Source organism: Vidua chalybeata, chromosome 11 (genome assembly GCF_026979565.1).
Source record: "Vidua chalybeata isolate OUT-0048 chromosome 11, bVidCha1 merged haplotype, whole genome shotgun sequence".
NCBI lineage: Eukaryota > Metazoa > Chordata > Aves > Passeriformes > Viduidae > Vidua > Vidua chalybeata.
The window spans coordinates 7,095,000-7,118,579 of NC_071540.1; the positions used below are offsets into that span (position 1 = coordinate 7,095,000).

Sequence of the window (23,580 nt, forward strand, 5' to 3'; positions counted from 1 at the left end):
CTTGCTGGCTGTGCGAGGAGCCTGTGCTGTCCCCAGTGCAGGGACCTGGGGCTGCCTCCCCAGGCACCACCTGCCCCACCCGCGGTGCTGGGGGAGCCTGTGCCCGGCTCCGTGTGGCACTGCAGGAGCCACACCAGCCTCCCACGGCTCTGCAGCACAGGCACTTACTCCTAATCGATTCTGACAGCAGACACCACGAGGAATGCTGAGATTTATGAAAGAGCAAGATTTGCCACTAGCCTCTGTCCATTAAGGGTACGGCAAAACCTCGCTTTGCCCTTTGTAAATACAATCAGCAGAAGTGAGGCAGTTGCCCTTTTCAGAAGAAAGAGCACTCTCAGAGGACAGATGTTTTAGCAAAAGTTCTCAACACACAGCAATAAGGCTCCAAATTCTTTACAATTTCTCTTCAAAACGTTTCTCATTCCTTTAAGTGCTTTTTAAAGACTAAATACTGTACTGAAAGCTGCTGTCTCTTCTTTAGCCACTTATTTTCCCTGCACTACGGGAATATGGGGCCAATTATAGGCTGTGTACTTTGCAAAAGAAAAGCTAGCCTGAATGTGGAAACCACGGTCCCAAAACCTGAAGGGACTCATTTTGCACATTTTTAAAGGCAATACTTACCTTCATATAGTGAAGATAAAGGTAAAGCAAGGCAATCTCACTTGTTAAAGGTATCCTGTGTGCTGGGAATGAGTTCTCTCTGCCTGTGTTCAGGTCTTCATTGGAAAGAAAAGATGCCTTTTGCTCTTGCTAGAAGAGATTTTTCATCAAATCCTCAGGTTATTGTTTAGTATTTCTGAGGTTTTATGGTGAATTGGAATATAAGAATTGTTATTCCTACTATGGCACGCTTAATTTTGATCTCAGAAAGGATAAAAAAAGAGTCACTTTTAGTTGCAGATTTAATATTTTTTCACCTTTAATGTGATTAAAGTCTAAAAGACCTTGGTAATTCTACTCCTGTCATTGCACACAAAACTTGCTGCCACATCCCTTTGCAGGTAACAGGCTACAAAAGAAAGGGAAGGACAAACTCAAGATGATTGATATATTTCCTCCAAACCACACAGTCTGTAATTTAAGAGACAATGCACTCTGTAAGTGATGGAACAAAAATATCAGAGCAAAGCAGATACCTGTTTACTTGGAGACCAGCTGGGGTAGGGCTGAAGTTGAAATAGAAGCATCACTACTCTTAGACAGACATGCTTCACTGCTTCAAGCCTCAGCTATTTATTTTGATCAATTTAAGCAGATTTTCTTCTTCCTCTTGTGGAAAGATTTTAGTTCTCTCCCTTAGGAAAAATGTTGAGGAAGTTGAGGCCCTTGAGAAATGTTCTCTGCCCTTGAGAAAGCAGCAGCGGTGATGAAGAGCTGGCCAGAGGACCCCCAGTCCAAAACCAGGCAGGTTTCACTTGTGTGACCAGCCCTTGGTGGAAGGGTTTGAATTCTCCTGACATTGCAGGCTCCATGCACACCTCTGCTGGACTAACTGTCCTTGAGCAAATTCCCACACAGGAATGCTGGTATTTGTTCAGACATGGTCCAACATGCAGATCTTTTCCCCACCTAGCTTTCCCTTCCAGGTTTAGAAGCCCTCCTGTGTGCACATGGAAGCCAAGGACTGTGTTCTTCAGCGTCTCATGCTCTGATGCACCTCCAGGCTGGCAACAACCTCCTCCTCCAAGTTCTTCCAAAAAGCACTTCAGCTTTTTGTGGATTATGGATTTCTCCCCAATCCTACAGCTGGCAGTAATGGGATGAACATTACTGTGAAGATTTTATCCCCTTTGGATCCCCATAGTGAGTTTGCCCCAGAGCAAGAGGCTTTTACCAGCACAGTGTAGTACATGTATCAAACACAGATCTGCTTGGTCTCCAGCCTAGGGAGTGCAAGTGGCACAAATCCCTGGCTGTCACTGGCAGCCCTAGAAAAAGGAAATCCTGAGCAGCTGAGAAAATGGCAATCCCTTCCTGCCCTCCTTCTAGGACAGGGCTCAGGTGCGAGGTGAGGCAGGGGCATGTCCTGTGTTTGCTCTGCAGCTCCTGCAGGCACAGTCCTGCTGCCACTGGAGCTGTCACTCTGCCCTTCCCACAAGGAAACTCTTCTCTAAAATGCCACACAAATGACAGGATAAGAGTCATAGTCAGGCATAGGAAATTTCAAAGCAGTTCACTAAATTCAGCTAATGCAGATCATGTTTCTTTACCAAGTCATCTTCCTGGCTTGCTTGAAAAACAAGCATTTTGCAACAGAAAAATAACTAGTCTACTTACTGTAAAAAAGCTTCTTTAGAGGAAGCTCATCTAGATAAGAAAAGTGACAAAAATTATGCATTTAAAAAAATCTGAATATACTTTAAACAAATCTTGGAACTAGGTTATACAGCATTCTGGGATATTTTATTTTGATTTTCCACTGCTTGATTCACCTTTTTTTCAGAGAGACCTGGGGCAAACCAAAGCAATTTACATTGAATGCCACACACTGTCCCACTGTCCATCTACAAGATCTTGCCCTGACTGCCCAGAGATAATTGGTGGCACCAAGGAAAAGGCAGCTGCAGCCTGGGACTGGCTGCCTGCACGTTCTGCTGTGGCCTTTGGCATCAGGTGAGGGTGTCTGAAAAATAACTGATTTCAACTTTATTTTGTTTGTACTGCATCTTTCCTCAAGTCTCTGTGCTGTGACAAGGTAGGGAAGGCACGCAGCCATCAAGCTTTCTCAGGGACATTCAGGACACAGGGAAAGGCACACACATCTTTAAAAACTTTATTTCAAAATCTTTTTATTCAACTGTTATTCAGCAATATACAATACAGTTTATAAACAAATGTCTTACCTTGTTTCCAATCTTCATTTAAAAATAAATATTATTGACAGTGAATATTAATTATGGTAAGATGTATCTTTTTAATGTCTCCAAAAGAAATAATTTAATTAAAAAAGAAAAAGGAAATCCAAAAAAACCTAAACACAATAATCTACTAAAAATATTTCCTTTCTTAGGAAGGGTTTGACCCAACATCTTTACATATTGTCATAAAGATAACTGCTCAACAGTTCGTGCAAAATGAAGAGTCAGAGGAAAGGTTTAGAAAAGAAAAAATATTACATTAAAATAGAGAAATCATAAGTGCCATGCACAGAGCAGGGCTTTACACCATAGAGTCTGGAAACTAGATGCATTATTCTATGTGGTTTACTTTCTTGTGGCATCCCCAAAAATATGTTTTTCCCCCCATGTAGAATTTATCATGCTTCTTTCAGTCTCTTTCTGTCCGTCTTTAAAATGGTAGGGATTTCTTTGTAGGGATTTTGTTTGTTATTAAATAGGTTCCTTTCTGTTTGGCTGAGGAGGAGTGGAGGGAGCAGTCCGTCAGTGGTTTACTAATAAATGTACAAGCTTATGCAGTATTAACAGGGACATGTATAGGAGTGGGTCTGTAGCATAAATAGGTCCCGTACCTAGAAAAGAAAGAGACAAGGGAGAGAAGGAGATTTGATTTTTTATCTTTTCCAATATAGAAGATTAAATGCAGAAGAGAAATATAAGAAGATTCATTTTTATCACTTCAGTGCCAGGGGTCAGAAGCTTAATTTTAATAGTAAAACAGCATCCTCAAGCTATCCAGCTCAAATAGCTTTCTCCTCCCCCTCCCAAATCTGACTCCACTTAGGTCATTTCATTATGTGTTACTAATGGCATGCCTAAACTTGGCTTCAGCCAAGTTACCAGCAATTGAGATTTCTATAAATACACCATAATCTAGTATATAGTTTCTTGAGAAATGACAGGTATCAACCACCCATTACTTTAAAGGGAAATGACAAATGCTGCGTCTGTACTTCTTGATTAACAGGACATGAACCCATTTCATTTGGAATGGGAACAGCAAGACCTTGACATCTTCTTTACCTTTTATAGGAAAGAGCAGAATTTTAAATTAAAAATGTGCTCAGGAGCTATAGACAAACAGAGGTCAGGTGTGGAACACATCTGTTCCCGTCAGTCTGTCCCAAGGAGAGTGATGAGCTAACTCATGGGGCAGGACACGCCGAGGCGACTGCTCCCAGACGAGTGGCAGCCACTCCATGCTGCAGCTACCAAGGCTGTCCCTGCCTCACACCCGTGCACACCAAGATACTCGCTCAGTTTTTTTATTTTCCAGCGATGTGTGCTGAAAAGATACATAAAGGTATTTGCTGTGTGCCCCGTGGTGTGGCTCCTCTCCCTGGCATGGGAGGGATGAGCTGTGGGGCTGAGGTCTCTTGGCCACGCTTGGCCAAGAGAGCAGGACACACAGGCATGAGGCTCTGCTGTGCCACCTCTGAAATGGCCATTGCTGTGCTGCTGGCAAGGGCAAGGGCAAGGGCAAGGGCAAGGGCAAGGGCAAGGGCAAGGGCAAGGGCAAGGGCAAGGGCAAGGGCAAGGGCAAGGGCAAGGGCAAGGGCAAGGGCAAGGGCAAGGGCAAGGGTAAGGGCAAGGGCAAGGGCAAGGGCAGAGCAGCCCCTTTCCCTTGGAGCAGCCCCATTCCCTGGAGCAGCCCCATTCCCTGGAGCAGACCCTGTCCCTTGGAGCAGCCCCATTCCCTGGAGCAGCCCCATTCCCTGGAGCAGCCCCATTCCCTGGAGCAGCCCCATTCCCTGGAGCAGCCCTGTTCCCTGGAGCAGCCCCATTCCCTGGAGCAGCCCTGTTCCCTGGAGCAGCCCCATTCCCTGGAGCAGACCCTGTCCCTTGGAGCAGCCCCATTCCCTGGAGCAGCCCCATTCCCTGGAGCAGACCCTGTCCCTTGGAGCAGCCCCATTCCCTGGAGCAGCCCCATTCCCTGGAGCAGACCCTTTCCCTTGGAGCAGCCCCATTCCCTGGAGCAGCCCTGTTCCCTGGAGCAGCCCCATTCCCTGGAGCAGACCCTGTCCCTTGGAGCAGCCCCATTCCCTGGAACAGCCCTGTTCCCTGGAGCAGCCCCACCACTGCTGCAGGGCAGGACACGGGTGCCTGACACTCCCTGAGCTTGGCTCAGCCCACACAGGCAAGGCCAGGCTGGGCCAGAGCAGCTGCCCCTGGGGACACCTTCCTGAGCCACAAGAGGACCAGCGTATGCAGCTTCACCAGCATGGGATGGATGTGATGGATGTGGGACAGAAGCAGGAGTCCAGTGGGAATTTGCCCTGCAGCTGAAGTGCAGAGGGGCAGCTGGGGAGAGGCCTCCTCTCTGCTGAACACCCAACCTACAGGGCCCAAAACACTCAGTGCCACTCAGACTGTGAGAGACACTTTGCAAAGCATGAAAACTTTAAAAATAAGTTTTCTGTATCTCTGGAAAAGTAATCAGGGCACTTCTGTTTACGAAACTCACTTCAGGCACCGTAATGTGAATACTTTAGTCTTCGTCTCTAGGACATGTGAGTGTCTCCCAGCTGTGGCATGATCAAAGGAAATGCCTCAAACAGTGCCTGAGCAAAGCACTGCTCTGGGGCTCACTGCTCCAGCTGCCTCGTAATCTATACACACCTCACCAGCAATGCTGGAGCACGATTATCCAGCATCAAAAATAGTACACAGCAATGTGGTGTGCAATTGAGGAACTCAAGAAATGTCCCCACAGTGCTATCTCACAGACGCCCAGACTGTGTGGTGATTATTTAGTTATTAAGGTTTTAATTAAATCCCTGCATGCACAAACACATGCTCAGGACTGCCTGCACAGCAACAGCAAGGTATTAAGATGAATACAGGATTTTTGTTTTGAAAGCTGAAAAATCATTAACAAACACAATTAACTCCAGCAGCTAAAGGAGTTAGTTGCAACTCACTGCAGAAAAACACTAGAAGTGTGTGCAGGGAAGTCCTTTCTTCTGGGACATGGCACAGCTGCAAGAAGGCCAGTTCAGGACAGTCCCCATGCGCTGTCACTGTCCCCTGAGCCTGGGGATGGCAGGGGCAGCCCAGCAGCAGCTGACACTCCTGGCAGCTGCACACAGCTCAATGGTGCCAAATTTGTGCCAATTCCACACCTGCCCAGCACTGCAGGGAAGAGCTGGCCTTAGATATTTATTATGATCAAACCTGAGGGTGCTGAGAACCCATTCTTTCCCTGCTTTCAATGAACAGGGCTTGAGTCTGAGATGCTGCCAGTTGCTCAGACAGCAAGGTGTGCTTTTGTGAGAGGGAATTCCCCTGGAAACACTGAGAAACTCAACCTGGAGAAACGGGCTCTTGAATCTCAAGTGTCCTTACAACTGTGGTGCTGAAGGGCTGCCAGGAACACCAGCTTAGGATCATTTCTGCTTTGAAGGGAAAGCAGTATTAGTCACAACTCCTTGCAGCACCTGTGTGCCTGCTTACCAAAATCATTCCTATATTCGTTTTACCTTTATGTACTAGTTTTAGTTTAAATTTCAATGCAGAACTGTGAATTCAACAGTCCAAATTTTGTCTTTTCCTTCTGTAGAATAGAGATTGTTTTCAACCTATATTCTCCATCTTCTTTGATGGCAGACTGTGAGTTCAGACTCTGTTAACAGAATCTCAGCAGTTAAATGAAACATATTTTAAAAAAAGTATTTAAAAGTGATTATTCTTACTGAACACCACATACAAGCTTCTTTTTTCGTACTGATTCAGTGATGGTCTGCTTTAAGGCAGTATTAGACACACAGAACTTCAGAATTCTCCTCCATCTAAATATAAGCAGACCAGAAAAATAATTTCAACAACAAACTGAACTTAGTGTCCTTAGTTCTGCTGTTACTGCAGTAGTGGAAGTCTTGACTTTTAGTTAATAAATTGCCGCATCTGTAGATGTAAACAAACAAAATGTGGGCTTGAGCATGAGGATCTGGACACCTGATTGATCCAGGTGTGAGAACAAAGGGTCCTTCTCCAGACACCTTAAATCAGGAGTACACAGTTACTTGCAAACTACAGACACTTGCGAGAAAACATTTCACTGATATTTTGAATATTCATTTGATGTTCTGTTATTGCAAGCTTATTTATCACTATACAGACTTACAACTTTGCTTTTAAAATATTTATATGCTCATGGCCAAAAGGGAAAGTCTACCACCATGTAGAACAAGAACAAATTGTTCTCTTTGTGTATGGTGAATTGCTCTCTGGCATCACTCATTCTTCTTTGCGATTTATGACATAATAGTGCTTTACTGCAATTTTCTATTTAATATTTTTTTCATGCCAGAATTAATCACAGTTTGACTTAAAACAGTTCAATTGAAAACAAACATTAATTAACCAAGTGACTTGCGACACCCAGAAAAAATGGGATGATTCTTTTACAAGCTATATTTAACTAATGGTCAAAACCCACAGTTTCCAGCAGTCACCTATTTTTCTTACTAGAAAGAATCTGAAAAGTCCTTTGATGTCTCTTTCCGAGATGGTGGTAAAATGCAGTGGCCCATATAATAAAAAGCTGAAAGACATCAGTAGCCTATTTTCCTTGAAAGATGAGACAACACCTAAAATCTGACTACCTATTGATGATGGAGCTGGGGCCCCGGTTGCCAGTGTCACGAGACATTTCTCTGTACTGCCTTTTATGCAGTGACCTACTAGCCTTGGCCTATTTCCTTACAGAACAATGCCCAATTAAAGCCCTCAAACCTGGCATTTCATTAAGAGGTGACCATATAGATTGATCTGTTCTCTCAGTCCAGAAACTATAGACTGCACTTGACACATGTTCTTGTTCTGGTATCTATGGAAAAAATGGAGTTTTACATGGGTTACTAGTCAAGGATCATTACAAACAATAACCTCCTAGATGAAACAGATTCTCACTCACTGACATACATTTGGAGCATTTGCATTGAATTGAATTTCCCCAATTTCAGACCTAAGATCTTCTTAGAAGCTTTTAATTGAAATTACTAAAGTCACTATACACTTACTGAACCAGAGATAATAAGCTACACCCCATTAGAACTATTCCACAGTTTGAGACAAGATCTTATAAACTCTACTCTTACGTATTTAAGTACTTCCACTCTTAAGTACTTCCAGCACAATCCACAGACTGCATTTTTGCTTTATTTAAATCTTTTTTTTTTTACCTAATGCCTTAAAATTCCCACTCCTCCTCAGGAGCTAATTCTCCAGGATGCTGTGCAGAAGTGCATGCAGAGCCTGTGCTGATTTTAGCAGACCCTCTGAGCTCAACCCTAAACACTGCATGGAACAGAAGGTGTTGTTCAAAGAAGTACTGGTACAACAGGAAAAAAACACTGAACTGTGGTGTCCTTGTTGCTCCTGGATTTCGGCTGGCTGTGGATCATCCTGCCCAGGCACAACCAGAAACAGCTCCTCAGCTGCCTTTTGGTGGAGCTAATTTCAGCAGCAGTGACTTCCCACATGTTTATGAGCAACTGCATGGGATCTGCTCGCCACTGAACCTGCCTAGAAGGCATGATGACAAAATTAGTTTTCTATCCACTACCATTTTTATTTATGATTCACCGAGTTTTGGAACAGCTTTCCATAACTCATCTCAAAAAAATGCCTCACAGATGTCAGCATATGTTTTTATTTCTACACAACCATGCAGGTAGAAGCTTGTGATTCTGCTTTGTTCCTTCATCCATGACATCAAGGTTTTTAAGGTCAGGAGTAAAACTTCTCATAGAGCCAGATGAAACTACCAGCATTGCCCTCCATAATAATGCTCACATTTCACTTCCTTATCCACACCAGAGCCTCAAACTCTCCAGGAAGCTGAAAGCAATTTTACTGGCCAGAGGACACTGGCCAGAGTTTTGGAAAACTTTGTCATCACTTTAGGTCTTCTCAAATACACCTGAGTTTCACTGTTTCTCCACCTTCTCTCTCAAAATATCCACTGCAATATTGAGGCCTATATTTAGAGGTGAATTGCCAAAACCCTACAATACAAGAGTTACTGAAAGCCTCCTGTCCTGGTTTTGGAAACTCAACAGGTTTTAATATTTCAAATAAGATTCCACTTGCATTTGGAGTATTTAGCAGTCCTGAAAACAGGACACTAAATTACAGTAATTTACTTGCCCACACCTGTATCTATGTGCTGGGCTAAACTCACCTGTAAACAATGAAGTGAGGCAGAATTTAAGGCTTGATAACTCTACAGAAGCTGCATACAGAGCAGCACAGTGCAAACTTCCTGAATAGGTAGGGAAATAAATGTGTGTATTTGAGGAAAAAAACCAATTCCTTGTAGCAGCCTGGTCCTTATTTTTGACTGTTCTTGATGTGACAACTCAAAAAGTTCACCTAGGACAGAAGACTGGTGTTTTAGTGGTTTGGTGTTTTAGACTTTAGTATTTTAGCATGATAGCAGTAAGGCTACAGATTAGAAAACAAATAAATTGGTTGGAAATGAGAGAGAGGTGTAGTCATGCAAGGAAATGATGCAGAAATAAAAGTTTGGTTCTGATAAGAAGCTAAGAGAAGAAAAATATTCCTTCTGCAGTATTGATTTTCTGAAGCACTGCAGTGCTCTGCTGGAAGTCAATGTGTGAGTGCCTGTGGGACAGGACAGACACAGGCATTGGTAAAGGAGTTGGGGATGTGTTCCTTAAGGCACCTGCAACTACTGAGGTGAATTTTGGTCTCAACAGAGCTCATTTTAACTGAGACTCATTAAGGCCAAATTTTCCTTAAAATGCTAGTGCTGACAATCCCTGCCAAACAAGCTCATGGTACACAGACCAGCTAAGTGCTCTGTTACCCTCTACAGAGGCTCTTCCCTCTCCTGGATCATAAGGACATCATTAGACATAAGGTACAGGATTAAATGGATAATTGATCTGACCCATTCCACAGCTGCTGCAGGTCTGCAAGGCACAACACTTTTCTATTAACAGCTATCACAAACAGGAGTTGTTGAACTAGTGGATTTGATGAATGCAGGGAAATGCATGCCTGCTATGGAGCAAGAAATACTCCTGTATTTATACAGAAATACTTCTGTTTGTTAGGTTCCCAGAGAAATATGCAGTTTCATTGCCAACAGACTGGCAAAAGACTATCTCCTACTAAAGTTACAAGAAATAGGGGTAACACAATATGGGAAGGATTTTCCCTCAATATCCCCATTTCCCTTCTGTGGTAGCCAAAAGTGTGCAGAACAATCAGCACTCTTACCAAAGCCTCCCTCTGCTACTTCAAACACTACACGTGCCTGTGAGCACCTGTGTGCAGAGGGCAGGCAGTGCCCACAGACAGCCCAGCAGAGCAGCAGCTGAGCTGAGGGAGCCAGGCCCTTGGAGGGCTGCTCTTGGGATCTCTTCTACACTGGAGACAGCCAAACAAACCACTCAACCACGCCAAATATCCACTCGGGAGAAATTAAAAAGTAACTTCAAGACAACACCAGGAGTAATTTATAACAAGCTCCAAAAGGAAACACTGCTCTAGATGGTGTCAGTGGAGGACAGAAATGCATCATGAATGCTTAAAATGAGTAATTAATTCTGTATAGATTATACAGTTCAAATACTTTCTATTGGTTTACATTTAAATAAGCCAGTAACTTTCCTCTTTTGAGACCTGCGGCTGGTCTCTACTTTGTATTACCCTCACATAAACAGATTTCTGCTTTGGTATAGGTGAGATGATCTCTCCTCACCAAATATCTTATTAAGACACTTAAACCATGCAACTATGAATTTTTTTTTTAATTGCCAGAATTTTCTGCAGTTCCATGATCTAAAATTAACTTAACAAAACAAAGAACCGTTAATTCATTCCCTGAAAGTTGAATAATGAGAGATACAAAATTCTTTGTAATGAAATTTGGTGGAAAATTTATTCTAAACTAAAATACAGAGAAAAATAAGTAACTGAATGAGTGGTAGCTCATGAGTGGTAGTGGTAAATAAGCAGCCAGTCCTACACTTTCTTCTTCTGTACTATTATGTGAGCAATTCCAGAGCATATCCATACACACAAGTAGCAAAAGCACAACTCAAACTGCCCAGAGCACAATGAAAAATACTGGGAGGTGGTTTCAGCTACTGAGCTTTGAAGCAAGTTTGGGGCATATTCTCAGGTTTTTCATTATAAGTAGGAGGGCTAAAAAGTCATATTGCAGAAAAGCAGGTAAGCTAGATATGTTCACACAATTCCATAGGAACTTTATGAAAAGACTTACAATAAGAGTCCCACTGGACTGAACCACAGGTTTCACATTCTGTAATTGATCCAAGTTGTAAATATTTGCAACCCAGAAATAAAGACGATGACACTGTGGTTCTCACTGTTTTTAGAGTATTTTTGACTTGATCAGGATTAGGAGCAAGCTGCCAATGTAGTTGTAATTATCACTCCAATCAGAATTACTAAACTTAAGCAGATGCAAGTGCAGATTAAGGATTTTTTTTTTTTTTTAAACAACCCAATCCTGTCCATACTTAAAGAACAGAGCTAAGTGCATTAGCAGAATGCATGATGACACATGAAAAATGGCTGTACTGAGAGCATGTGCCTGGAAAAAAAAAAGCAGAGCCTGTGATTTCCATAAAGAAGGGATCACCTTTTTGCTATAAACAAACAGCGGCATTTTGGGACTGACCCACAAATACAGAGACCCTCCAAACTTCCACTCATTTCCAATGACTGATACTTGCTAAGTGTTAGTTAACTAAAGACTTTGCTGTGCCCTAGATATAAGTGAGGTCAAGCTTTGCAGAACAAGGTAGCAAGGGGTTATTTGACAAAGCTGTGGACATGGGACATTCCTCAATACCCTCTGTACATGTGAAATCTCCAGCTCCTCGGCCTGAGAGGGATTCAGATTAGCACGCCAATTGAAAAAATTAGAAAGCAGTAAACTAATTCTAATTCTACCGGTTTGATGAATTTTACCCATAGAATCACAGAATTGGTGAGGTTGGAAAAGCGCTCTAATGTCACCAAGCCCAGCCATGAACTCAGCACCACCACACTGTCTACCACTAACCCATGTCCTCATTGCCATGTCTCCTGAACACCTCCAGCAGCATGGGAACAGAACAGGAGCAGAAGACCATGTCCATGAGAGACCTCCCTGTGCTCTGCCTGCTTTGGAAGTCAGAGCCTCTCCCTGCTCACACAGGGATGCCCTGCTCCCAGCCACAGGGTGAGAGCAGCTGTTGTGGGGAGTGCTTGGGGTCCTTTGCTCTGTGAGCACAGCTCCCTCCTCCCTGTGTGAGCCTGGCACAACCTCGTGCTGGCTCACAGAGACCCCTCTGCTGAGCACGGCTGCTGCTCTGCCAAACTGCTCTTCTTTCCAGCTAATAAAATTGCCTCCCAGCTGATAACAGCCTAGCAATATAAAGTGCTTGGTTGTTAGCTGCTGTTGTGACAAATAATACCATTCTGCTGACAACCCCATTTTTTCCAATACAAACCTACTTGAACTGTTTATTATTGACATATGGGACTGCTCTACCATTATCTAATTTTAAAAAACACATAGTAAACAGCAATAGTGAGCCTGACAGCATTCTTACTGCTTTAGCAAAGCTAAATCAAAATCCAAAGCAACCTCCTTTTATTGCCAGCACAGTCTTGTCAGGTTCTCTTCAGTAAAAAAGAAACACCTACACAGGACTACTGTAAGATTCATTTCCTGGCAGAGGCTACTCTGTGTTTGCTTTCCAACTACAGCCCACACTACTAAAAACCTTCTCAAAACCAGTACCAGTAAGGCTGTCTGGGCATTTCTTTGTGCCACTACTGCTTAGCTTTAAACTGTTAGGGACCTATATAAATCGACAGCACAGTTCAAGCATCAGTAAAGCTGCATAAAGTTTACATCAGTAAAGCTGCACCAGTATAGCAGAGGTGGGGAGTGTGTAACAATTACTGCCTCTCATAAAAGATACAAAGTTAGCCAGTTCTGCAAACTAAGACTCCGTTTTGCAAAGTATCTATTGAAACATGTATAAAGAACTAGCACTGTGTGTATATTCCTGCCCCGAATGCTGTTTGCTCATGCAAAAACACATGTGGGTGCACTGAGCCTTTCTTCATATAAATTTCTAATTCTCACTCACTAATGAATCAATCTTATATAGAAATCTTGACCAGTATTAGATACAGCTTCAATATTCACTAAAAAGTCCTGTAATACCCCCTTCATTTAGTGTTTTCAGTAATATTTTTAGAAGATTTTTTCACCCATAACTTAAAGATAGCAAAGAAATTCAAATAATATTTGGATTTCTTCAAGGGCACTGAAGAGGCTGGAGTAGAATAGGTTAGTACAGTTTTGTCTGTCCTCTGGGGAACAAGCAAGAACCACTGAAAGGAGGTTACTCAAATAAATTGCATTTCCACAGTACAAAAACACCCAGGCACAGCTTGTTTCTGGCCTAGATAATGAGGTGACACAGTACAGCAGTTAGTGCTTTTGTCCAGTTAGAAAATTAATCCATATTACACAGACACAAAGGAAGATATTTGACCTCACTTGTCCCCAAAGCAGTCTAATTTGCCTAGATATTAAAGTGCTAGTGATGTGTATTTAATGAGAATTCCTTTTGCATGTTTATTATCCAGTGACATTTAGGAGGTCAGCATGATAATTCAGTTATGGCCTCTGTCTTGCTACTTTATTTAATGTAAAGGAAAATGTGATGTGACCCAGGTTGCGTTTAACTACAAGTAACATCAGAATTGAGCTCATACATGGTCTCATAAAAAGCACAGGGGAAGTGGAGTAGACCCTGACATAACTGAGTGGGAAAGGCAGGGAGCCTGAGCTGAGCAGCCTCACAGACTTTCCTTTCTTGCCATTTCATGTAATGTTCATCTATCAAACATAAACAAGCTCCACAGGCTGTCTCTCAAACTAGCAGAGAGTCATTAAAGCTCTGACAAAGCCAGGAGAGCCCTGAACTCAAATCCTTACTCCAAAGTTAGTCCAAACACAACCACAGCCCCTCCAGACAGAGTCCCCCTAAGCAGCCACAGCTCTGGAACAATAAAACACTGTGCTCCTTCCTCTGCTGTCTCTGAGCTGCAAAGACAGGCCTCTTGCTTGCCAGTGCACAGCAGAGATCTAAGAGTCTCCACGTGGCTTTCTGCCTCAAGGAGGGCTGGCTGTGCATGCCCTGCTCTGCTGAGCACCACGGGCACAGGGGCTGCAGGGCTGGGACCTGCTGCTTTATCTCAGCCAGGTAGCCCAGGAGCAGAGCTCTTCTGCCTCAGACACAAAAGGCTTTCAGGAGGGGAGGGATAGGCACAGAGTGAAGATTTATGCTCTTCCTTGTGATGACCGCTTCATCTGTGCACAACGCATGAGCCTCTGTTCCTCCTAGAGCTTCTTGTTTCACACTCCCATCTTTGTTTATTTTATTTAAACCTTTCACTTCTCAGCTTTGAGGCTGGAGATCAAACAAATAAAAGGGAATTTGGAAGCTGCAATGTCTGATCTACATTCTACTCAGAAGTTAAACTAAAAATTGCCCCCAAGCCAATACACAGGCACTCATTTTGGAGACCATTTGGTAGGATATAATACAGTCAATTTCCCTCCCAGGAGGTCAGGATGAAGATCCTTGTTTATTACTGTACCATCAGATGACAAAGTTAGTCTCACGACTAAGGCACTGGACTCAAATTTAGAAGATCTGAAATTAAGTTTTCATATTTAATTTCACTGCTGTCACACAACTCAACAAAGTCAGTTGTTGTTCTTGTGTCATTTATCTGTCTCACACACTTGGACTACAAACTTCCTGAGACAGAGACACTGTGTGTTTCACTCAGCAATGCTCCTGCATCCCCCCTACTCTACCCAGTAAAAACCAGGAACACTTCCAAACAGTAACAACTGTGTACACTTTCACTTGCTCACCCCCATTTTTTTTCCTACAGTGTAAGATTCCATTTGTGTACAAGCATTAAACTAAAAGCTCAATATTATTTCATTTAGAACCACACGGATGACTGCTTCTCTGATAGTGTTAAAAATGGTCTTGCCAGCAGATCTTTGTCCCCTCACAGTCCAAATCCCATTTTCTAGGCTTCCATGAGACCACAGCACCAAGTTTTTATATGGTTGTTTAAACATCATAGATAAAATTCTGTTTAAGTAGCTAATATTTATGGTATATTGGTCAGTTTTTCAGTTATACTGGATCTATTGCCTTATATACACCATAATGCTGACATAGACTTCAGGCAAATACCATTTCTGATGGTGTTCAAAACAATGGATTTTCTATTTATACCCAGTTTGTCAGATGAGACTCTCGGTTCTTTAAATAATCTCAGTAACAGACACATTTATCCTAATAAATTCATGTTTCAGTTCACTTAGAAGATGTAAAGAATCACACTTCTCCATGGTGCATGACTGGGGCAGCAGCTGAAGTCAGCAAGAGCCCTGGAGGCACATCCCAGTGTAGCATTTGATCTATAATCATGTTTATTGGAATCCAAGTACATAGAGGCCCTCTCTTACCACGCTGAAAGTATTGGGAAGATTTCTATTGCAAGGAAAATAGGATTAGAGGCCAATTCATGCAGGACACTGTAGCTAGTGCCATGCCATCAGCTCTTAGGCAGAGCTCTCCAGTGTCTTAAATGAGGATGTTTCTTAATCGCTGATAGCAAATCCATTGTTCAACCACATTTCTGCTTTTATACAGAGGACATATCCCTGTGTACAATGAAAAGACTCAGAAATGCTAAATACTGTAAATGTATTAGACTATTCAATTATTACACACAGATTTGGTGCAAGTACTTATCTGTATGTGTTATGGAGCTCAAAATAGGATAATGAGGCATATGTATTACACTATGCAGATATACAGCAACACAAGGTTAGGTCTTGCAGTCTTAAACACCACGTGAACAAAGATTTAGTTGGATTTGTTGGTCCTACTGTATGGAAAGCCAGTTCTGACACTGCCTTGGGGGGTGGACTCAAAACAGGGCTTCTACTTCCCAGAAGTAAATAAAAGGGGGAAAAACCCACTTCCTGTGAAGCAACTGCATTCTTCATGGAGAACAATAATTACTGTAGCTAACTGTAGCTCTAAAGAACACCACTTTAACATACAAACGGGAAACTCAGAAGGTCTAAGATGTCATTTTCTTTTAGGACATTTTGAAGAAAGTTTAGTGCTTATCCAACCCGAGTGGCAGCACTGGAGACCCCAGTCTTCCCTTTCCTCACAAAAGCAGGTGATACTCCTGCAAGCCCTCATCACACTGACTGCCATGTTAATATTTTATCCAGGTCTCTATGCGACATTCATGTCTAGGGAAGATTTCTTGCCTCTACACCAAGCTGTCTCTCTGCTTCAGACCAAATCCCTGGCCCAGACAGTCTTTCTAAAGTACCCAGGAGATGGGGACTGGGACAGCAGCAATCTGCTTCACAGACATCTTGTGATAACAAGACTCAGGCAGTTCTGGTCCAGAAGGTACCGAATCAGGAATTTTTGAGGGTCAAGTCCCTCAGCTGCAAATCTCCAAAGCCATGCTGTCATGGATATTCTATTGATTTTTAATTACAGGCAGATCCAAACTACCACAGGTACAGAAATTACAACAAACCAGGGAGAAATCTGTTATTCAGGGAAATCTTGATTCAAGCAGAGTGAAAAGGCATTATTTCTACAAGAGGACCATACCAAAATACATGATTAATTACTTCCCTCTTATGGGGACAAAAGCAGGTGCTGGTTTACACCTTATTAAGTCAGTACAGGAACAGGAACAGTCTGACTTGGCTTTCTCCAGCACTGGAGCTGCCACAGAGTGGCACTGTTCACAGAGACCAGTGTGCCCAGCAGGGAGCTTACAGCACCAGGTTTTTGTTTAGCCAGTTTTGTAGCCCTCAGCATCAGTCTTCACCTGGAGACCCCCACTAGTTGTTTTACTGTATTCTGCTACCTATTTCACTGATTTAAATCATTCCATTACCTCCAGTCCTGGCCACAATGCTACCAGTTTATTTTCAGAATTGAATGCAGCCTAGAAATGATGCAGAAGTGCCATATCCCAAACCACAGACATGTAAAAAATTGGGACAGACAGCAGTTTAGCTGATCTGGGCAGGAGGTCTTGCCCTAACAGGCATATGTGACATGCTGTCTTGGCGGCACACGCTCGCATCCATCTGTTGACGTGGAACTGAGCCCGCTGCACTTCCACTGTCCTGCTTTCAGTTCATGTGCACCACACAAGCTCTGGGTTCAGCAGGCAGGGTGCACAGCGCTGCAAGTCCTAGACCCAACCTCTGCTGTCAGCATGGAAAACACTGCAAGAATTCTCACAGTCACGGAGTGGAGAGGAAATATAAGAACAACCCCCAGCCCTGGGGTCCCAGGAGAAAAGCAGATATTTCCAAACAAAACACAATACATCATGAGCATTACAGTGTCTGGTTTAATTTCTTGGGGTCAGTGGACTCAGCAAAAGCAAAATTAACTTCTTTAAATGCCCACAAGCACCTTTAGTTAGATCTCAGGAATTGTCACCTTATCTACCACTAGACAGCAATGAACAACCAGCTCAGTCTTGGGAATGATAACGAGTAAAACCTAACTTTCACATGTATTTCTACAGAAGGAGGAAACTAAATTATTCAGAAAACAGGAAAAGGTAGTAGCCAGATAAAACACAGCACCTGTAAAGCACCAGCAGGTCACAGTGACCCATATAGGAATGGTTTCCATTACTGTGAGCCAAAACCTGCAACTGCTTGCCCAGAAAGTGTGAAGAGGTATCAGGAAGAAGTGTGAACTTCCCTGCGTGAAGATTATGAATCTGCGTCAGAAGAGACTCAGCAGAGAGGGGGGAGCTCAGGCCTTCCCTGCACAGTTAGTGGCATAAAATTGTTTCCCTTTTCCACAGATAACTTGGCAGGGACATTTGTTCAACATTAGCTAAGTGACAGTGGCTGAGAGGAGAGCTGAAGCCCAGCCAGAGCAGCACCACACCTCTGAAGCTTGAAACACTTTTGCAATGCAGATTTAAGACTGTGTTCTTCGTCCCAGACATTCCTGTCATTGGATAAATAAGGGTTTATAACTGCCTTCTCTGGCAAACTGCAACATGGTAATGTGGCATTAATAACTTAATACAGTATTAACTGATAGACGATCAGTATTAGCGTGATGTTTACATTTGGAGAACATTATACAGCACTCTATCTCCAATTCTTATCCTGTCATTAATTCAGGTGTGGAGCTCATTACACAGCAATTGACATTTCCCTTCTGAATCTGCATCCTGCTCTGCACAGGCCTTGCATCTGCCTGGGACAACCAGCCCTGTAAGCCACTTGCTGATCTAAATTCTCTGCAAATCTAAATTCTCTGCAGAACATCCACGGTGTTTCACTCGAGGCTGCAACTACTGTTTCAAACACTGCACCCAAAAAGCTGCAAAGGGGGTTCTGAACGTGGGGCCTCCCATTGCATCTACCAAAGGGATGCAGGTCCCAGCCTTGTACTCGGACCCATCTCCCCAGCGCCGTGCCTGTGTTCACTCCTGTCCAGGCTGGGGCAAGGCACAGTCCCGGCCTTTGGGACAACCTAAGCCCACTTTTGCCAACAGCCTCGGGCACGATTATTCATTTTCAGCGTCGCAGCGAGAGTCCTCCCACGGCAGCGGGGTGACAGTGCCCGACCCGCAAGCGAGCGGCAGTGCCGGGGCTCCCTGCGTGCGGGAACAGGGCTCCCTCCCGGCCCGCGCCCTACCTGACCCGTGCTGCTGGCGGAGGATGGCGGCCTGCCCGGGCGGCGGCGAGGCCGAGGAGGCTGCGGCGGCGGCCGTCGAGGCGGTGGCGGTGGCGGCGGTGGCGGCAGCGGCGCTCGGGGCGGTGCCGCCCGGGGCGGGGGCCGGCGGCGGCGGCGGGCGCTTGGCGGGGCCGGGCGGCGGCGTGGGGCGGGCGGCGGGGCCGTGGCGGCGCGGGGCCGCCCCGCTCTGGATGTGCGACACCGCCTCGGCCGCCTGCACGTCGGGCGGGGCGAAGCGGGACAGGACGCGCAGCAGCGCCTGAGCCTTGTGCTCCTGCGTCTCGTCGTCGCTGTAGTCCGACACGCGGCACTGGTAGACGCCCTCGTCCTGCCGCCGCACGCCCGACAGGCGCAGCCGGTGCGAGATGTCGTTGCCCTGGACGCGGACCGTCTGCAAGAGAGCGCACGGCCGGCACGGCCTCAGCGGCGGGCAGCGGCCTGCCCCCGCCCGCGGGCCCTGCCCGGCCCGCGCCGTGCCCTCTGCTGCCAGAGCATGGAGCCGGGGCTGGCTCCCCCGAGCAGCGGACACCGAGCAGCGGACACCGAGCCCAGCACCTCGCTGCTGAAGCCCCACCTCGCGGGCGCTATCCGGAACCAGCCCCTGTCCCCATCGTTCCCACGCCTCCCACCTCCCACCTGTCACCACCAGCGCTCTGCCACCCGCCCCGCGGGTGTTCTCTCGCCCCCCGGCCAGTCCCAGGCTCGGGCAGCCCCCAGCCCTCACGAACCGCCCCGAGCCCCCCCGGGAAAGTGCAGCCCCCGGGGCTCGCCCCCGGCCCGCTGCAGCGAGCCAAGCCCGGCTGGTCGCAGGGTCCCCTCTCCGGGTCCAAGGAGCTGCCCTGTGTCCTCAGCACCGCGGAGAGGGGCAGCGGCACCCGGGCCGCTTCAAAGGAAAAGGAGCGTGTTTCCTGCATGACAGCCAGAGAAGGGGGTCGCCTCAGGCGACTGGGGGTTGCAGAAGGCAAGACTCTCTTCTGATTTGGCCCACAGTCCTTTTCCAAAGTGGCTAAGGAAGGGCTGTAAGGCAGGCGTCACCTCCTCTGGATTTGCGAGGAATGAGACGTGACTGCAAAACCAGCGACAGATGGTAACAATGTCTTGAGCCACGGCACACTGAGGAGGGGAAAAGTGCCACACTCCTGCCGTGCTGCAGGAGCGCGGCTGCCACCGAGACCAGCTGCATTCGTGTGTCAGGAAATGAGGGGGCCATGCAGTAAATCCCACGTGCGTGGGAGGAGGGATGTGCACCCATCTCGAGCTGCACTTACGCTGATTTTGGTTGCATCCTTATTTGCTACCTAAAAGAACAGAAAAAAGGGCAATTAGACTCAGCACTGCCAGCACATCAACAGGATGCTCATATTCCCATCCTGGTGGAAGGACAGGACATTGATAGATGCAACTTTTTCTGCTTGCCATTCACACAGCCTGTGTGGCTCAGGGCAGTTCCCCAGGTGATGGGGAAGGCAGCAAACCAGTGCTCAGCTGGGGGGACTGTTTTGGTAAAGTTCCCATACTGCCCCACAGAAGCGCTGCCTTCCCCAAGGGTGCGAACAGCAGCCAAAGAAATGCTTGTTGCACGCTCTGCTGCTCACAGTCACTGACAAACACTGGGGAAGATGCTTCACCAGGAGCACAGCCGGGAAGGGCTTGGGCAAGCTAGATCCTGCATGGCTCAGGGCAGAGCTTCAGTCCTGAAACACCCTGGGAGCAGGTATCATGCAGCAGGTTTCATATTTGGTTATGTTTTTGTCTCCAGCCAACCACTATAAACCTAAGTGATGCCTCAGACCTCACTGATACGCCTCTCAGGGAGACGGTCATCATTCTCCAGGCTTGCTCTGTCATCATTTATTGTAAAAGCAGCTCACAGTTTTTATATAAGGTTAAAGAAGACATTTAAATCCAAGCGATTTATTTCCCAGTCTGACAACTGACTTACACTTTCCCCAGCTAGGCGGCATCACATTAGCTCAGTGTCTATATGCTTTGCATCTCTATTTGAGCTCTGCAGGAAAACAAGCGTGCCACAGAGAGGGGAGCTGGCACGGGCACAGAGGCTGCCGTGGGCCACCCTGCTGGCACAGAGGCCGGGGGCTGGAGAGGATGACATGTCCTGCACAGTAGGGCAACACAGCCTTGAAGTCCTGCTTTACCCCACTCCTTGTACAGCCCTGTTTGGTATCTTCAAGTTGTCTTTGCTCTGGTGGGGAGGGGCATAGAATGAATTGGCTTATGCTGGGGAAATGCAGCTGAAGAATTTAGACTAAAGCCTGCCCTCAGACCAAATGGCTTCCTAGGGGAGGGCAAAAGGCATGCAAGATTTAACTCTGCTTCATGCATTTTAATTGCTACATCTGACTGGAAACGTCTTGCTGAGCTTCAGATATGGACACAAGTGTGGGTGTGTACAAGTAACTGTGCCTTTGTAGATGCAGACTGGTACCATGTTAATGTATCAACAGAGAGGTGTATCCCTCGTGCCTTTCTCTGCACTATCAGTGAGCAGAGGCTCTCCCACCTTTTACAGTGATTCCTAGCTCATTCCACAGAAGCACTGTTTTTTGCTTGTCCACACTTCACACAACAGCTTTTCTTGGGACCTCATTGCTGATTTTGCATTTATCATTTATCTGTTTACAGTCCTTAAAGCACTGATGTTTTTTCCTGACATGAAGTCCCTCACGGTGCATGCCCTGTACTCCTGCATTCCTCAGAGGGCCTGGGCACACTGATGCTTCTTACTGGTGGCTGCCACTGGGCAGAGGAAGCACTCTGGGAATGCTAAGTTTATTCTCATCACCACCTAAGCATGTTGCATTTGATGAAGAGATGTATCTCCATAGCAATGTATTACCTTGCTCCTGCTGCCGGGGACACTGATGGCTAATTCGTGTGCAAGTTCTCTGGCTGGTTCTTTAAGGTACCACCACTGGATTTCCAAGGAGTAAGAGGTGGATCCGCTGGCTCGGAAAGCACAAGGCATCTCAATATCATCTCCCTCCCTAACAGTCACATCTTTGGGAACTTCAGTAAAGGTAGCTGGGAGGGGAAGATAGAGTTACAAGGGCTGGTTAACGAGAGATTACAAGACAAGATCAGTCCTTTTCAGTCTAACGTGAGCTGCTTCAGCTCAAGAGCTAAGTGCTGACCGCGACAGAGGTTTCCTGGAGCCCAGGGACCACAGGGTAAGCAGAGCATCCAGGATTGTGCACCCCGGGCAGGGCCGAGCCGGTCCCCGTCACCCTGCAGCCGCGGCTTCAGTGCAAAGTTTGAAGAGGACTTAAAAACCTCCTGGTGCTTCTAAGAAAGCCTTCGGCTTGATAGAGGGCCACCGGTGTCCCACTGTCCCCTCCCGCCGAGCGGCGCGGGGACTGTCCCGGGCTGCGCGCCCGCCGCGCCCCGCTCCGTTCCGCTGCGCGCTGCCGGCAGCTGCGGCCCAACAGTGCCACCTTGTTCTGCCAGAGCCCGCCCGGGCAGCTCCCTGCCCCCAGCCCCGCGCTGCGAACGCGCCGGGGAGGCCGGGCCTGGGAGCAGCGGGGCGGCTGCAGCTCGGCTGCGGACGGGCGGCCCCGCAGCCCCGACGGCCCCGCAGCCACAGCAAGTTGTGCCCGGAGCGGCGCATCGCCGCGGGAAGAGGCCGAAGTTCTCTACTCACCGGTCACAATGAAGAGCAGAGGAGCGTTGAACATCAGGTAACAAAAGGTGCAGAACAGCCCCCGACTTTCCATCGCATCTATGTGGGCTGCGGGCGGGGACCTGGCTGGGCGCGCAGCCGGGCACGCCTCAATCCATCGCACACAGCGGGCCGGGGCAGGGCTCCTTCCCAAAAAGCCAAAGCCTCCCGGCTAACCTCGGTTTGCGGAGAAGCAAATATAAAATCCACAGCCGGCCGCTCAAACTCGCTCGCAGGTGGAAGCGACGTTTCTGGGAATGCAGCAATAAAATCGCGTCCCGCTCCTTCTCTCCACCGCGGGCGGGATTCAACTGCCCTGCGCTGCGTGGGGGCTCCCGCAGCCCGAGAGCGAGGAGGCGACGCCGGGCGCCTCTCCGAGCCCCATCCCACGGAGCGCTCCGCGCCCGGAGCTCGCCGCGAGGTCCAGCGAGGCGGCGGCGGCGGCGGGGACGAGCCTCCCCTCCCCTCCCTGCTGCGCCCGGGCAGCGCCCGCCGTGCGCCCGTCGCGGGCTCTGCCCCTGCGCGGCGGAGGCGGCGGCAGCCCGAGCCCGCCTCTCCCCGCCCGGCCGATGGATCCGATGGATCCGATGGATGCGCGGCCCCGGCCGCAGCTGCCCCGCGGGCCCGGCCCCCGCCCGCGCCCCGCACCGCCCCCCGCGCCAGGCCCCGCCCGGCGCCGCCCCGGGAACCTGCGGAGCCGCTCGGGCTCGCTCGCTGCCCGGCCCGCTCGCTCAAGCCCCCGGCTGGCGCTGGAAGGTACCTGTGAAGCACCTGGGCGCGCAGCAGTGAAGCCGCTGCTGTTCGCGGCATCCCCATCCCCGCCCGGGGCTCCTCCTGGGCTGCGTGCCCGCGGCGGATTGCTCGGCTGCTGTCAGGCTTCCGAACTCACTGCGTTTGCTACTTGTTAAAATACATTAAGGAAAAAAAACCGCAACGAAACCCACTCCTATTGATTTAGAAAAGAGCATCATAACGAGAAAACGTTTCCATGGATCAGCTGTTTCTCAGGCTAATATCCTAATTAAAAAATAGAAGCGTGAAAAGTCATCAGTAAAGTCATTACAGTGAGTATAAATCATAAGCAGAATTTGGTTTTTGCAGTACCTAATGTGAGAGAGCTGTATTTTAATAAATTTGAGGTGCATTTCTAAAA

General features: G+C 47.0%; 2 protein-coding genes across 2 annotated transcripts in view; one reads left to right on the plus strand and one right to left on the minus strand.

Moving 5' to 3' along the window:
- Nucleotides 1–2,534, plus strand: part of LOC128793630 (uncharacterized) — a 35,014-nt gene extending 32,480 nt beyond the window's left edge. Inside the window, exons 5-6 of the mRNA XM_053952982.1 lie at nt 1,580–1,809; nt 2,450–2,534. Of these exons, the coding sequence (XP_053808957.1) occupies nt 1,580–1,770 (191 nt within the window). The 3' untranslated portion in view covers nt 1,771–1,809; nt 2,450–2,534. The remainder of the gene's footprint in view (nt 1–1,579; nt 1,810–2,449) is intronic.
- Nucleotides 2,535–3,193: 659 nt separating this feature from the next.
- On the minus strand, nt 3,194–22,494 carry VSTM2B (V-set and transmembrane domain containing 2B). Its single transcript, XM_053952980.1, has 5 exons — nt 22,410–22,494; nt 21,609–21,793; nt 20,020–20,049; nt 18,713–19,142; nt 3,194–3,475 (listed from the first exon to the last, which is right to left on the minus strand). Exons 1-5 carry the CDS (start codon nt 22,480–22,482, stop codon nt 3,387–3,389), a joined length of 807 nt encoding a protein of 268 aa, XP_053808955.1. The 5' UTR covers nt 22,483–22,494; the 3' UTR covers nt 3,194–3,386.
- Between the last annotated feature and the right edge of the window lie 1,086 nt (nt 22,495–23,580).

Coding starts and splice junctions, on each gene's coding strand:
- VSTM2B (XM_053952980.1), bottom strand. CDS start 22,482: ATGGAAAGTCGGGGGCTGTTCTGCACCTTTTGTTACCTGATGTTCAAC. Junction 20,050..21,608: donor TCCCCGGCAGCAGGAGCAAG/GTAATACATTGC, acceptor CTGTTCTTTTAG/GTAGCAAATAAGGATGCAAC. Junction 19,143..20,019: donor AGGATGCAACCAAAATCAGC/GTAAGTGCAGCT, acceptor GCTCTCTTGCAG/ACGGTCCGCGTCCAGGGCAA.